The sequence below is a fragment of the Kwoniella pini genome, chromosome 1, assembly GCF_000512605.2.
Source record: "Kwoniella pini CBS 10737 chromosome 1, complete sequence".
Classification (NCBI taxonomy): Eukaryota; Fungi; Basidiomycota; class Tremellomycetes; order Tremellales; family Cryptococcaceae; genus Kwoniella; species Kwoniella pini.
The window spans coordinates 3,253,793-3,269,755 of NC_091716.1; the positions used below are offsets into that span (position 1 = coordinate 3,253,793).

At 33.0% G+C, this 15,963-nt stretch overlaps 8 protein-coding genes across 8 annotated transcripts; 5 read left to right on the forward strand and 3 right to left on the reverse strand.

Moving 5' to 3' along the window:
- Positions 1-458: 458 nt before the first annotated feature.
- I206_101241 (uncharacterized protein) lies at positions 459-891 on the forward strand (the record flags this gene model as incomplete). The annotated part of the gene is made up of 2 exons (XM_019151866.1): positions 459-743; positions 802-891. 2 exons carry the CDS (start codon positions 459-461, stop codon positions 889-891), a joined length of 375 nt encoding a protein of 124 aa, XP_019014004.1.
- Positions 892-1,187: 296 nt separating this feature from the next.
- Positions 1,188-1,672, reverse strand: I206_101242 (uncharacterized protein; the record flags this gene model as incomplete). Its single annotated transcript, XM_019151865.1, has 2 exons — positions 1,188-1,440; positions 1,530-1,672. The coding sequence occupies 2 exons, from the start codon at positions 1,670-1,672 to the stop codon at positions 1,188-1,190; spliced, it is 396 nt and encodes a 131-aa protein (XP_019014003.1).
- A 388-nt stretch (positions 1,673-2,060) lies between these two features.
- On the forward strand, positions 2,061-3,886 carry I206_101243 (uncharacterized protein; the record flags this gene model as incomplete). Its single annotated transcript, XM_019151864.1, has 6 exons — positions 2,061-2,108; positions 2,192-2,390; positions 2,468-2,627; positions 2,752-3,224; positions 3,327-3,485; positions 3,555-3,886. 6 exons carry the CDS (start codon positions 2,061-2,063, stop codon positions 3,884-3,886), a joined length of 1,371 nt encoding a protein of 456 aa, XP_019014002.1.
- A 334-nt stretch (positions 3,887-4,220) lies between these two features.
- On the forward strand, positions 4,221-7,061 carry I206_101244 (uncharacterized protein; the record flags this gene model as incomplete). Its single annotated transcript, XM_019151863.1, has 9 exons — positions 4,221-4,613; positions 4,713-4,815; positions 4,887-4,940; positions 5,012-5,121; positions 5,221-5,431; positions 5,517-5,653; positions 5,734-5,802; positions 5,881-6,030; positions 6,102-7,061. 9 exons carry the CDS (start codon positions 4,221-4,223, stop codon positions 7,059-7,061), a joined length of 2,187 nt encoding a protein of 728 aa, XP_019014001.1.
- Positions 7,062-8,146: 1,085 nt separating this feature from the next.
- I206_101245 (uncharacterized protein) lies at positions 8,147-9,413 on the forward strand (the record flags this gene model as incomplete). Its single annotated transcript, XM_019151862.1, has 4 exons — positions 8,147-8,756; positions 8,832-8,898; positions 8,977-9,160; positions 9,261-9,413. 4 exons carry the CDS (start codon positions 8,147-8,149, stop codon positions 9,411-9,413), a joined length of 1,014 nt encoding a protein of 337 aa, XP_019014000.1.
- Positions 9,414-9,717: 304 nt separating this feature from the next.
- I206_101246 (uncharacterized protein) lies at positions 9,718-10,532 on the reverse strand (the record flags this gene model as incomplete). Its single annotated transcript, XM_070202353.1, has 3 exons — positions 9,718-10,188; positions 10,295-10,356; positions 10,409-10,532. The coding sequence occupies 3 exons, from the start codon at positions 10,530-10,532 to the stop codon at positions 9,718-9,720; spliced, it is 657 nt and encodes a 218-aa protein (XP_070058454.1).
- Positions 10,533-11,208: 676 nt separating this feature from the next.
- On the forward strand, positions 11,209-13,838 carry I206_101247 (uncharacterized protein; the record flags this gene model as incomplete). The annotated part of the gene is made up of 2 exons (XM_019151860.1): positions 11,209-12,466; positions 12,529-13,838. The coding sequence occupies 2 exons, from the start codon at positions 11,209-11,211 to the stop codon at positions 13,836-13,838; spliced, it is 2,568 nt and encodes an 855-aa protein (XP_019013998.1).
- A 210-nt stretch (positions 13,839-14,048) lies between these two features.
- I206_101248 (uncharacterized protein) lies at positions 14,049-15,587 on the reverse strand (the record flags this gene model as incomplete). Its single annotated transcript, XM_070202354.1, has 8 exons — positions 14,049-14,082; positions 14,158-14,259; positions 14,372-14,492; positions 14,591-14,769; positions 14,865-15,082; positions 15,169-15,345; positions 15,404-15,489; positions 15,554-15,587. The coding sequence occupies 8 exons, from the start codon at positions 15,585-15,587 to the stop codon at positions 14,049-14,051; spliced, it is 951 nt and encodes a 316-aa protein (XP_070058455.1).
- Between the last annotated feature and the right edge of the window lie 376 nt (positions 15,588-15,963).

A 15,963-nucleotide genomic window follows, 5' to 3' on the forward strand; every position in this document is an offset into this window, starting at 1 on the left:
TAACTTAGAAGACGCGTAAAGTTGATTCTCGCGTGGGGTCAATGCGAAAGACCACGTGGCTTTGTTGACATCTATTATCGAGTTCTTCTCTAACTGTTCAGGTAAAGTGTTCATTAGCATGCAGGGGATTTGGAAATGAATATGCTGAATGGTTCCAGGCGAGTAAGACGAGGAGACATAGATGAGGCAAAATTATCTCGTAGGAAGCAGTACATCCAGTGACAAATGCGATTAAGATGATACTTTACATGTTAAAGTTTAAGGAAGCTGACGTTATCTGACGTTGTCAAGGTAAATTGTAATAGTGAAAGTTGCCTCAATACCAAGCCAATCTGAACTAGTCCTTCGAGTTTTGAATTCTGAACAATATTTCTGTTTCCTGTGTTCATCAGACTCCCAATTTGTCAAACCACTTTACAATTTTACAGATCACATATTCAGATCAAACAGCACTCAACATGACCAATGCTAAGAGTATTAGACAATCTCCTTCATCATCGAACGATCAATCTACATCTTCGATGGAAGATACCAAGCCTCAAATCAGCTCAGCGAACACTGCTACTCCAAAAACACCTAAAAAGCGAAAACCTGATAATTCAGAGGTAACACCTAGTCCTAATTTGAAGAGAGTAAAATCCGATAAATCAGCTTCTGAAGGATGGACTTCTCAAGCTCGTTTAGACTTATTCGAAGCTATCTTCAGTACGATTGAGTTCAAGTGGGATGTTGTCGCAACCCAAGTTAGTTTTATACTCATGACATTTGAGCTAAGTTTACGATATCTATCATAATCTTTAGATGGGCTCTAATCATACAGCCAAACAATGTAGAGAGCAATGGCGAAGAACTACAGTAAAGAGAATTCGTAAAGCTTTAGGAGAAGAGTGATTCAACTTTTTGGAAGTCTCATTTGAGGAATTATTGAATTTCAAATTTCGACTTATGATCATTCCTATGTTGAAAGGTTATTGATATTTGGCAAGTGAGAAAAGCGATGATGAATTTCAGGTGGAAGAATTTCTAAATTGACGATGGGGTATAAATGCATGATATACAATTTGATGGTTGATATATTAGATATAGTGATTACATATTAATTGAATTTTTGAGTTATTATTATTCAAGAAATTAGATTATTGAGGCATCTACAAAATTCAAAAAAAAAAGATCAATATTAAATCGTATTATAATTGAATAATGTATTTTTTAAAACTCACTTGAACTCCCATTTCTTTTCTCCATAATTCAAATTCATTTTCTTTATTTTTATAATTTTTAACTAAACTTTCTAAAACTTCTTTTATACCATTAAAATTAGTTTCAAGATTAGGTATAACTTCTAAAACATTTCTTTTAACTAATGTACCTCCTATTAATCTATAACATGTACGTGTTGGATCAGATCTTTTAAGTGGTTTTAAAGTTGATAATACCAAACTATTTTGTAAAATTAAAAAAAAAGTTCAAATATTTAGTCTACTTAAGAATACAAAATGTTTGATTTTATTACAAAATAATGAACTTACGCATGTTCATCCATTTCTGATTCAATTTCACCTATTTTTTGAGCTAAATTTTGTAATTCTGTTCTATATCTTTGAAAGATTATAGGTACTTCTTGAGGATCAGGTTTTTTATTTTGTTGTATTGAAGTTGATTTAGGTGGCATTGTGAATCGTTCTGTTTTTTAGTTCTGTATTTGATTAGGAGATATAAGCTTGTTTCTGAAATTGTTTTATGATCACACTCTATACTGAAATAACCATTCCTGTAATAACCATTCCAAGTATTTCAAAGGTAAATGACATTGCTCGTCAATAACCTTCAGCTAATCTCCAATGTGAATTCGAGGCCCCACATCAACATAAAGCGGGAATTAGCGGTATCAATTGAAAAGTGGCACATTTTTATCATTTTCAACTACCTTCATTTGTCTTTTATTTCAACCTTGTGTTTAAACCTTTAATTTCAACCAAATCGTATTTAACACATTATAGTGAAAATATATCTAAAAGAAAACGAGACAATTCAAAGCAAAAGTCTCGAAATAAGAAAAAATGGGAGACTCAATAACTATTGCACCGGAATTACCATTTCGACAACAGGTTAGTTATAAGTCTAGAATATATATATATATATTTGAACAAAGAAAAAAATAGCTAATATTGTTTATATATATTTGTGATAGGTAATTGAACTTGCTTCTCATTTAGCTAGATCACTTCCTTCTTCAGATCAATCATCTTATAGAGATTTTGTTGGTGGATTCGAAAATCAAGTTAAAGAGAATGAAGAAATTTCTGATTTAAAAAAGAAAGAAATCGTTAAAACTTTAGTAGGAAAAGTTGATGAATTAAAAGGTGCTTTAGATGGAATCAAAGAATCAGGTATGTTATTACCCAAAAAGAAAAAGAAAACTAAATTTCCTATATACGGAGGGCTAATGAGATGGTATACGTTATAGATGTCGAAAGTTCTCATTTATTGTTACAATATACACTTTCATCAAATTTCGATAATTCTTCTGAAGAATATTTTACATTGGTTAAAAGTGTTGTTGATTCTGTTAAGAAAGGTGGTGAAGCTAGTGGAAAACAAAGTAGAGTTGACGTAGCTTCTCGAATGTGAGTCTCACTACTCCTCATAGTATATTAGTGTCGGAATGATCTTCAAACAGAGAGAGTGAGAGCAAGGAGGGATTATTCGTTTCACTGCCCTGAATCGTGTACTGATATCTCCGACTCGTAGTCTCAACAATACATACAACACTCTCCCAGCATCTTCACCACTTCGACCTGCCGTACTCTTATCTCTCCTTTCTCTCCTCGCTTCATCATCTGATCTTTCCATCCTTCCTTTATCATCCTCAACACTCTCGAAAGCAGTTGCTCAATGGTCAATTCCATCTGCCGAAAAAGTTTCAACCCTTTTATCGATAGCGGACCTTTACACATCATCTGACTTGAAACAATCATTAGAAATTTTGACTTCAGCATTGAAAGAAAGTGTAGATTCTAAGATTGTTGAGAAAGCAGTATTGGTCAATTTAGCTATAAATGATAAATTTGAATTGGATGAGATTTTGGCTATTCAAGGCGCCAAGGAGAATCTTGGTCAAGCTGCACCTGTAGTTGAATTGTTCACGGATAATGATGAGATTGCTGCAGTCAAGAAAGGGTTAGAATGGGCCAAGTCGAACGGTTCTTGGGTTGAGAGTGCAGGTGAGTCATTGAATCGACCTAATCTTTGGCCAGATAGCGATGGTTATTAGTTGGCGGACAGGAATATTATCATACTGATGTTTGGTTTTTCTTGACATTAAGGCATTCCTGGATTCACTGCCGATTCAGTTGTCAGGAAATTACGATTAATTGCTTTACTTTCACTCGCTGCTAAATCTGAGACTCGTCAATTACAATATGCTCCAATCGCCACTGCTTTGGTAGTTGACGATAGTGAAGTAGAGGCATGGGTAATTGATGGTGAGTATATGTTTAATGGTATTGTCAATGTATGACTAATGATGTCTCATTGTGACAAAACGTTTTTAGCCGTTCGATCCAAATTATTATCAGCTAGAATCTCACAACCATTATCTTTAATTAAAATTCAATCAATTTCATCACTTTCAACCAGTTCAAAGAGATTCGGTGATTCAGAATGGCAATTATTGGAAAAAAGATTAAATGAATGGAAAGTTTCAGTAAATGAAGCTAGAGTTGTTATTGAAGAAGCTCAAAAAATTGCTGAACAACCTTTAAGTAATCCTACACAAAGACGTGGTCAAGGTCAAAATCAAGGTGGAAATAAAAGGAGAGAACAACAACAACAACAAGAACAAAATAATCAATCACAACAAACTACTGAAGAAGTTGCTGCTTAGTTTTAAGATTGGGTCTCTTATGCATTGTGATTGTTAATATAGATTATGCATGAACTATTTTGCATTAACTTATGAATATTGATTTTATGATACGTTACCTTGAAATTGAACGGATATCGCCACTGTACTGCACATTTAACAAAGTAAACTAAATAACCGGTCAATGCGTCACCGTAGTAAGTAGTAATGATCGCGTATAAATCATCTCCTTTCTCTATTGTTCAATCTTTATCATTTGAATTAACCTTTTATATTTTGAATTTCAACAATTCACATTCTATAAGAACAAGTTCAACCACGTAGAAATAAGCATATATTGGAAAGTTTTGAAAAGATGGAAGATCCACTATCTCCACAAAATATAAATCCATCATGGTCAGATACACTAATAACTTCTTCTTCATCATTTACATCTAATCATTTACCTCCTCATCCTATATCTTCAACATTTAATTCTAATTCTTATAATTCACAAAATGAATATAATAAAGAACCTAAAATATTTGGTGAACCAATTCCATCTTTATTATCATCATCATCATCATCAAATTCATTTATAAATAATGATAATGAAATTGAATCAAATTTAATACAAAATAATGATAATGAAAATTCAATTAAACAACCACAAAATCAAAATCAAAATCAAAAAGAATTATATTTAAGAGTTAGAATTATTGGATTAGAAAGAAATAGAAAAGATCTTTTAATTAAATTTGATGCTAGTGTAAGTTATTCAAAATTTGATCTATCATTAAATAAAGAACCCAAAAATAATTAAAAAACGCTAATACTTATATATATATATATATATACTATTTAAAAGACAAATTTACCAAATTTTAGAATTTCAATATATAGAAATATTCAAAGAACATATATTGAATTTCAAAAATTTTCAGAACAAGTTCAATTATGTTGTCCTCAAAGTAAGTTTTCTTTAAACATATATCATTGGAATTGTATAGAATTTGATAAGGGTTTTTTTTTTCAACTTTAGCTATTATACCTGCTTTACCATTACCTTCAACTTCAGCTTTAACAGACGAAGAAGGTAAATATTTTCATGTACACCTGCTTATCTTTGGTTTAGCTTATAATTGACTTTCTAATCTTATTTTATAGATGATAGATTAGTGAGAATCGCATTACAAAGGTGGTTTACTAGAATTTGTGAAGATCCAATTTTGATTAAGGATGATGAATTGAGATCATTTATTGAGTCTGATTTTGGCGTAAGTTTTTTTCCATCTGACTCATTATTTTCCAATCACGCCCTTGTCAACCAATATTCAGGCGAGTGTCATAAGCTGAATACATATTCGCTCACTTAGTACACACCTGTCCCACCACCTTCGGCTCGTCGGTCATCAGCAGCATCAGCAGCTACTGGTGTATTTTCAGCAGCTTTGTCAAAAGTAGTAAGACGTGGACCGTTGGATGAAGATGATGAATTGCAAAGTGCGAAAAATGCTTTAGATAAATTAGAAGAAAGATGGGGTAATGCAGCTACTGCTATTAATGGCATAGGAAAAGCTCGACGAGGTGAGTTGGCTCCACTTATGAGAATTAGTCAACGGGATGAAAGTTGTGATTTCTCAGAAGCTAATTCTGTGATGAAACTGCATAGCCTTTGCTGTGTCCAATGCTGATATGGGAGCGAAGCTTGTTTCGCTATCTACGGTTGAATCTGATCCTCAATTAGCTGCCGCCGAGAGGAAGATGGGTAGAACATGGGAACATCTTTCAGGAATGCTAGGAGCGCAGGTGTGTATCAATCCTTTGCTCGTCACAGTCCATCGAAGCCTTTGTGGTTGATGAAGTCATGCTGAAGTCATCTCGTATAGGCGGCTTCGGAAAACGTCATCCTAAGCGATTCATTAGGCTATCAAGCTCTGAATGCCAAAGCTGCCAAGGTAAGTCTTGCCGATTCGATTGAGGTTATCCTATGAACTCAGCGGACCGATCACTAATTTTGATTAAACAACGAAAAGGATGCTTTGGTGCAACGTACGACCTTGCTGGAGGATTCTCAAACTGCTACAAAATCGGCTATCAACAAAAGAAGGAATGTCGAACGATTAAAAGGCAGTTCCAAAATTGATCCTGTCAAAGTGGATGATGCGTTGCATGAGATGGAAGAGGTGAGTATTTTATATCTGCTGGATGGAAACCTGCAATTCGACAGAATTAACCAATTGACCCATATCTTCAGGCAAACGCATTGGAGACTTCCCTTTCGAATCGACTCAACGCTATATCGCAAAATTTACACTTGTCAATCCGAACTCATTCTCGACACGCACATGAAGATATAACTGTAGCTTTGTTAGAAGCGGCAAAGATGAGTGTTATGTATCATAAACAACATTTGAGGGAATTAGAAGCTTTAAAACCTGATCTAGCGAAGATCGGTACTTCTGCACCTGTATCCGCCACTCCAAAGTCTGTGAACATCACGCCAAAAAGGACGAATGTAGGACTGCCCCCAGTACAAAGTCAAATCACCTCACAGGTTCAAGTCAGAAGATCGCAAGCTGCACAACAGAATAATGATCCACCACCTCTAGCTGGGATGCCACAAGGTTTCGCACCTGTACCAACTGTTGTCCCACCTATCATTCCTCCAGCAAATCGCCCGATTGCGAATGTACCACATCAACCGCCCCAATCGGCATATCAACAAGGGCCTTCACGTCAACAACAACCTCCATATAATCAACAACGACCTCAGCCGCAATATTCACAACAACCTCCTTACAGTCAAAATCAACCTTCTTTCCCTCAGCAAGGCCCTTCACAAGGTCAAAATCAATCATATCCGCATCAACAAATGCCTTATCAAGGGTTCCCACAACAAAATCAACCAGGTCAACAAGGACATTCTCAACCTCAAGGATATAATTATATGAACGGTACACAATCCATGTTTTTACCTAATCCTAATAATAGAAATGGTCAAATATCAGGAAACGTATCAGGACCTGTTGTTGATCCACTTGGTGGTAGAGGACCATACCAAAATTCAGGTTCTGGAGGATTAAGTCAAAGTGTTATGCTTCCTCCTCATCAAAGAGCTGGAACTCCTAATTCACAAAATTCAGGAACGATGGGAAGAGGAGGTAAAAAATTGGATGAAAGGCAAGCTGCTAGAATGTTAGCAGGGGGATTTTAGATTTAATGAAATGTAAAGGAATTGGTTGTATATTTACGATATTATGCATTTTTTGTTCCATTTCATGACATGTACAAAAATTACAATAAAGGGAATTGATCTTTCTCGATTTGATTGCATATGCTTTATATTAACAAACAATAATGAAATCTTTCTTTCCCTTTATGATTATCGGATCACTTTAATTCGTAAGTTGATCATTAGCTGATTCATCCGATTCCGCCTATATAGATTATTACATTTATAACGAATTGACCCGGTATTAAGAAGATGAATTTGATGATTTCTTATCAGATTATAATTTAACACATAACTAAATAGAAATATAGTAATTCGTGATTAAAAGAAAAGCGTTATATTTTACAAACGCGCAATACTCTACTCTAATATTGATTATCGGATCCAACCGGGATTACATATTGTTTATAATAAATTATCGTATGATAATAAGTCCACGTGTTTATATCCCTTATTTAAGGGTTTATGTTACCTTTCTAAAAGTAAACAACAAGTTACTCGTAAGTCGGTAAAGTACTTTTGATAATAATTATCGTACCACTTTACCACTTTACGCGTGGGAGTGGAAGTGGGTGGCACTCGTAATTTTGAGGGTTATACTTTTGATACATTTTATATATAATAAACTTGCTTATTGATTGTTTTTTTATTACCTTTTTTTTTGTGTTTTTCATTTTTAGATAAAATAGATATATATTATAGAATTAAACATAGAAGATATTTATACATATTTAATTTACATTCTTTACTTGATTTTTAAATATTAGATCCGAAGAAAACTTGAATTCATTCAACCTTTCGTGGCTTATTCCAGTCAGTTAACAAATAAATTAATCGTACGACCATTATTACAAAGGACCAAGCTTGTGAATCTCGATTCGAAGAAAGATTATTCAGACAATCCTTTTTAGTTGGTATTTAGAATATAGATATAGAATATACATCGTTCTCCAACCTTATCAAACAACTTATCCTCATCGACAATATTAGTTATAAAAAGTTACAACTAAAATAATCTTCGGCCGACATTTTAATCAATCACTCATCACTCATAATACTCCGCCACCATGGATATATTACTTCATTATACAGATGAATATATATTTGATTCAATTTATTCTTATTTACTTCCTAATCCACATATACCAAATACAAGATCATCTTTATCAGAAGAATTATTATATAATAAAACAAATTTAAATTCTGATTATTCAACTTCAATAACATATTATCCACCTCCTAATAATAATAATGAAATAACAGGTTCATTATTATCAAGAGATAATATATTAAGACAAGGAATTTCAATTTTTACAATTGCATTATTAGGTGCATATATAATGTATTTTTTATTTTGTTCAATTAGTTATTTTTTTTTTTATGATAAAAGATTAGAATATCATCCAAAATTTTTAAAAAATCAAAAATTAAAAGAAATTAAATCTTCTTTAATTGCTGCACCAATTATTGATTTAATTACTTTACCTTGGTTTTTAGGTGAAGTTAATGGATATTCAAAATTATATGAAAATATTGAAGATTTTGGTTGGTTATATTTAATTGGAAGTTGTTTAATGTTTTTATTATTTACGGATTTAGCAATTTATTGGATTCATAGAATTGAACATCATCCTTTAATTTATAAACATATTCATAAACCACATCATAAATGGATTGGTAAGTTATTTAACATTTATTATTGTTCAAAAGACTTTTATGTGCTAATTTTAATTTTTTTAAAAAAAATTATAGTTCCAACTCCTTATGCTGCTTTAGCATTTCACCCACTTGATGGATACGCACAATCATTACCATATCAGTCAGTATTGATCTCTTTCGCTACTTATGTTATATGAAACTAAATTGATCTCTTCCTTTTTTTTTCCTTTTTCTACAGTATCTTCCCATTCTTATTCCCATTACATAAATACGCATATCTTGGATTATTCGTTTTCGTACAATTTTGGACTATTTTAATTCATGATGGAGATATGATTTCAGGACATTTTTTAGAAAGATATATAAATTCACCTGCTCATCATACATTACATCATCTTTACTTTACAGTAAATTATGGTCAAGTGAGTTTTTTTTTTTTTTTTCAATATTTGAAAAAAACGTTTATTATAAAAATAATAAATTCAAATTGGAAAAATAAATACTTATTAACATTGTTTTTAGTACTTTACATGGGCAGATTCATTTTGGGATTCATATAGATCACCTGAAGATAAACTTGATCCTATTCACGCTTCAATTGAAAATATGAAAAAGAAAGGATTATTAGATTCAAATGGTAAACCAATTCCAAAATCTAATAAAAAAGATTTATAGCGTTAAAAAAGGAAAACAAAATGGACAATGATGATGATGAATAAGTAATCTTTCAAAAATAACGAAATGAATTAATTTTATAGAATTTATACCCTGTAGAAATGATACCCCTTGTTTCTTTATTATACCCATGTATAATTTAATATCAACGATATTTTCATGTCAATCATTCAATGATATTTCAGTTTCTTAACTGTGCATAATTTAATCGGTTGAAGTAAGCTAATATTCATACAACATTTACAACAATTTATATATAATATAATAATAACAATAATTTAGAAATTCCAAAGTGATATTCATCTTACTCCTCGTCATCCTCTATAACTTCATATTCAACACTTATCCATTCTCCACAACCTTCACATCCAATAATATTAACATTTTGTTCTAATTGTTCAATTGTAATTTTAAATTCATTAGAACATCTACATGGATATGAATACCAATTAATTTCATCTTTTTCTTGATTTTCAATTTCATTTTCATTGAAATGAGGTTTAAATTCATCTAAAGAAATATTTCTAAATATATGTGGTTTATTATTAAAAATTTCATTATTATTATTATTATTATTATTATTATTATTGTCATTCATTTCTTTTGAAGAAGAAGAATGTGTAGTAAAAGATTTAATCCAATTTGATTTTTTAATTGGATCAAGTAAAATTGATTTTGCTTCATTTATTAATCTAATTTTTAATTCATCATTTTTATTTATATCTATATTTATATTTGATGATTGATTTACTTTGATATTTTTATCTGGATGATACTAAATATATATATATATATATATTAGTTTTTGATAATTTCAATGAATATTTTAAATGTAAATCTTCAAGTATTATCAAAAAATTAAAATAAAAAAAAAAACCTACAATAAGAACTAATTTCCTCCATTGTTTTATTACATCTTCATCAGTTGCTGTAGGTAATAAACCTAATATATTATAATAATCTATTTTAGAAGATATTTTTACGGGTAGATTTACGAATTAAGATCGAATTGAAATTGGTAGTTAGGTATTTGAATTTGTTTCGATTTTGCAATTTCTCTTCGTATTTTATCATATATCTCACAGGTAAATTTAGATGAATTAGAAGATATGTATTCATTCGCACTAATATCAATGTTTTCATTTAATGAAGCATTTCAATCAAAAGGGAATTTTGCCACTGAAAAACCTTGAATCCCTACTAATTTATACAGGCCTACCATTTAAAATCCCCCTTAGCAGTTAATTAATATTCGATGCATCACACGTCTAAATCAAATCACCTACATTTTAAGTGAAAAGACATATAATTCCATCTAATATTCATAAAAAGCATAATCAAATAAAATAGCTAGACTAAATAATACAGTCAGCTCAGATATACACGTTTAGGTGAGTCTTCATTTCCCTAAGTTGTCTTTATTGCTCGAATGTAAGGGAGAAAATAGAGTAAATATAGGTGGCAAATGCCCTTCGGGCCGATTTCTATATAATCACTTGATATTATAGAACCTTATATAGCTAATTACCTTTTGATTCGATTATATATAGCATTACAAAAAACAAGCATCTTGCATTTGGATCTTCATTTTTATACTTTTGTAAGTGTTCAACGTAATCATTTGCGTTCTTTCTTTTTCGTGTAGAAAAGAATGAGATTAGGAAATTCAACTAATCCAGTTTACTCATCGATCAGTGCTATAATAAAAATTACGAATTAATCGTTAGTACTACTTTCACTCGTCCATCTATTAAGAGATGAGAAGGTTTCAAAGCTGATCTTAAATTATGTTCAGATGACCGACAACTCATTAATTGATACCACAAATAATAATCAAGTTACCTCTGTTCCTGCTCATACCGATGATGATACACATAAACATACATCCGATGTTCCACAATCAACAACCTCAGATACCCCTTCTACATCCGCGGCTGCTCCAAAGTTTAATTCCGAATCATCAGTAACTCAAAAGAAAGAAAAGCCGAAGGGAAAAGGAAAGAAAGTAAAAGCTAGACCTCGACGTAGAGTAGCTGATTCTGAGAATGAATCGGAAAATGAGGACAGAAGTGATGGTAGTTTGACTGATCCTTCGTCTGCCTCAGAATCAGAATCAGAATCGGAGGGAGAAGAGGAAACAGGGAAGAAATCGGCGGTGAAGGAAGATGGCTCAGACAAGAAGACAACGGGGAAGATTGAATCGAAAAGTTCAATTCAAAAGAAAGGCAAAGGGGCGGGTCCGAAGAGGGAATACACAGAGGAAGAAACTAGGAAATATGAGGAGATGAAAGCTAAGAGGAAGGCCAAACAAAAGGCTAAGAAAGCGGAATTGAAGAAACAAAAAGAAGCTGGAAATTCCACCATCCCCGCGCCTGTACCGGTCGAAAAGAAGCAAGAAGTTGATGAATTAGTAGCATCTACTTCGGAGTTGAAATTAGACGATAAAGAAGGGACCCCTTCGATTCCTCTTGCTAAAGTTTCTTCTCGAAATCGAAGAGAATCCAAAACTCTCCAATCCCGGGAATTGATTAAAGACGATCCTAAAGTCGTACCTCGTCAAGGTAAATTTTGGACTCACGATCAACGTGCTGAACCTCCTTCTCAATCATCTTTCCCATCAAGAGGATTACCGGATTGGAGAGGAAGAGGTGTACCCCGAGGTGGATTCAGAGGAGGATTCAGAGGAAGAGGTTTCGCTCCTACGTCTTTTGGTGGCAGGGGTTCCGCTCAAGGTGTAGAATTGACCACGACTGTAGAACAGGCTTCGAAAGATTCCAAGCCTGTTGACGGCGACGCTGAGAGCGAAGGTGGCTCTGAACCCGTTCTAGAGATGGATAGGCTAGAAAAGGAATTGGCAAAGAAAGAGAGCAATCCTTCTTCAGTAGTACCGACACAGCCGAAAGAGAAGAAATGGGGTCATGAAGCTTTCGAGCATATTCAATCTCAGCCTGAGAAAAAAGCTTTTAACCCTGTGGCTCAACCAGCTGCCAGAGGCGGAATTAGAGGAATCCCTATTCGAGGTGCGGCAATCAGAGGTGGGAGGGGAATGGGCGGTAAGTCAATCTTCATTCATTCTCTGTTGTATGAGTTGGAAAGCTAAATTCATTGATAACAGGACGAGGAAGTCACTTCAGACAACCTCTCTCATCGTTGCCTTTCCACCCTTCCAACATAGCCGCGACTGCTGCTGCTGCCAAAGCCAAAGCAGAAGCAGAAGCAGCTTCCGGTGCCACGTCTTCCTTCAACGCTGCCGCTCCTCTACCTTCTGCCGACCTTAACGCATCATCTACCGCCCTGAATACAACACCTTCCGCCTCAACGTCCACTCGACCACCGCCTCCTACCGTAGAACAGCAGTCTACACAGCCCGATTCAAACAATTTACTCGACGAATCTTCTCAAGCAGTTACCATCAGATTACCAGGTTCTGGTGCCCCAGTCGAAGTGCCCGTATTACCAACACCAACCACTGAGCAGCCAGTCACATCCACTTCAATTCCTCCCGCTAAGTCACCTGAATTGAATGCAGCTGGTCAAGCGATACTTTACACCTCTCCCGTTCCACCATCTCAGCCAGCTGCAGCATCACAACCACCAGCGACTATTAATCCCACCATCGCTGCTTCACCGATGTATACAAATGTCAGTGCACCTTCACCTTACCCAACTGGGTCAGAAAACGGATCTATGAGCAGTGGCTTTAGCCATACACAATTCTTACCTACGCAACCTCATCCTCAACAAAAATCGCATTTACAACAAAATGTGGTAGCTCCCGGATATCCTACCGAATTCGTCCCTTCTTCCCAACGTTATGCCAATGGTAACGGACAAAGCAGACCTTTCTACCCCTCTAACGGGACTGCATCTCGACCTTATCAGCAACAACAACAACAACAACAGCAGCAGCAGCAAAGACCTCCAGTTCAACCATTCTATCCTTCCCCGCAATCCTATGAATATCAATCACATTCACAAAGAGGTTCGTTCTCTTCTCAAGCTCAAGCTTACTATCCTCAAGGTGTACAACAGAATGGATTTATCGATGGAAGAGGATCACCTTATCCAGCTAATTCACCATCATACACTCATGCTCAAGCTCAATCTCAGAATGGTCAAATGAATTACTTCGCACCAGCTAGACCAAGTGCTAAAATTCAAATCAAACCTCCTACTTCAGGAATAAAAGGAAATCATACGGAAAAAGACTATTCACAACAACCTACATTTGCGACTTTGAATTCAGGTGGAATTGATTCAAATCAAGGATATTATCCACAACATTATAATCCATATACCCAATCAAATGGATATGAAAATAATGGATATTATTTAGATGCTAATGGATATCCTACCAACGGTTGGGCTCAAGCACCAGGTCAAGATCAAGTCGCATATGGTTACGAAGGTGATTATGGATATTAATTGTCTTGGTCTGTTGATTAGATTACTGTTGTCGGGTCACAGGTAGTATCTCGTTCTCCCCTAAGGAGACGAATCGAGGATGTCTTATTGGGTTATAATATAAATATCTAGTATATCACATTGTATACATTTAAAAATAAATATTGCATATTGTGCATGGTAATATGAAAGCGGTCATAAAGCAGGCATTTTATTGTATGTTTCCCAAGTTTAAACCTTTCGAGGGATAGCATAATACCTTGGCCTATCATTTTAAAGTAAGTTTTATATTTGATAAAGAGAATTTGAGAGATTATAATTGAGAATAAAATTGACATACCAATCAAGATGAAATAACCATTTAACATCATTTTTTAAATCTTCAATATTTATTGTAAAAAATCCTAAATTTCCACCTGCAGTTGGATCCCAAAGTTCAACACTGTTTAAAAAGGAGATAAAGAAGTATATCAATTTTTAAAACTAAACTTCATATTTAAGAGAATTTGATATAAAAATAAAATAATAAAACTTTTCGAAAAAACTAAACTTACTAATTTGAATTAGTTTTATTAAAATTAATAATTGAAAAATATCTATTAGAATTTATAAAAGAAGTTTGTTTTTTACTTAAAATTGTTATTGGAGTAAAAGATGATTTATCTAAATACATTTCTTTTTTTTTGGGTTTTGTAAAATCCAAATTAGCTTTTTTTTGGGCTTTTCTACATATTTGAAGAATTAATTAACATTTTTTGAACAAAAAAACTTACCCCATAACAAATCGTTAATTTGAGAAGGATTTTCTCTTATAGGATTAATTCCTAATAAATTAATTAAAATATAATATCCTGCCCATTCTCTAAAAATTTCATCTTTTTTAAAATTTTCATTAAAAATTAAATTTGAATCTTTATAATATAATAATGAATTTCTAATTGAACCTCCCCACCTATCATTTAGAATTTAATTTTTCAATTTTTTAAAAAAGCATAATATATATATATATATATATATATTTGAATAAAATAAATAATTTTGACTTACCAAGCTTCATTAGCATTTGAATTTCCATTATCTTTTACTCCATTATATACTAATATAATTGAATCAAGTAAATTAAATTTTCCATCATATAAAGTAACATTTATACTAGTTAAATTTAATTCATTTTCATTTCCATTTTCCTCAAAAATTGTTGAAAAATCTAAAGAAGATAATGTCCCATTATAATTTGAATTTGACCATGAACATAAACTTGCAAACTTATTACATTATAATAAAAGTAGAATAAATTAGCCATGAAAATAAAATAAAATAAAAAACAAAAATTATATAATGAATTACTTACTAACCAATCTTCTTCAGGATTATTTGCTAATAATTGATCACAAGTTGGAATTTTATTTTTACCTGCAATAGGTGCTGAATTACTAGTTATTTCAGGAGGTGAAATTGTACTTGTTGCTCCGATGCTCCAGTGTTTGTATGTAGAAGACGGTACTTTTCGAAGGAAAAATAAAATTAGCTTTACAATATAATTACCAGTATTGAATCAAGGAATATTAAAACTTGCTATTTTGTACGCCTTCATCTTTGCTTGAAGGTTGAACCATTGTTGTACTAAGTTTAGTGGTCGTTGAAGTACTGGCAGCTTTCACATTAACTCCCACTGTTAAATTTCAAGTGATTTTAGCTTAACTCAGCCTTATATGTAAATCAAGCTTTGAACTCACTCAGAATGTGCAATATCATGAAAATGTATTTCATCGTTCCGATGACTTAGAATCGGGGTTTCTTTACTTCTGATATACAAGGTTAATTATGATAAATGAAGGAAATGAAATTCACTTGTTGAGCCAGCCAGTGGAAATAAGCAACATCAAAATACAATTGATGAGTTTGTCAATAGAGCGAGAAATAAATTAATTTCATTGAGTTGATCTCCTGAGATGTTGAAACAGATTTGTCCTTACTTGTTAATCAATTTCACGAAATCCTAATGTATCAGATTGATCTTTATCAATTTGGACATACATCCTTTCATATCGAGAAGAGGAGGGATTATCACAAAAGATGCTCATCGAATATTATTGTTTCAGAGTATATTCCGTCTCAAGTATGCATTTCCCTTTCAAGTATGTAT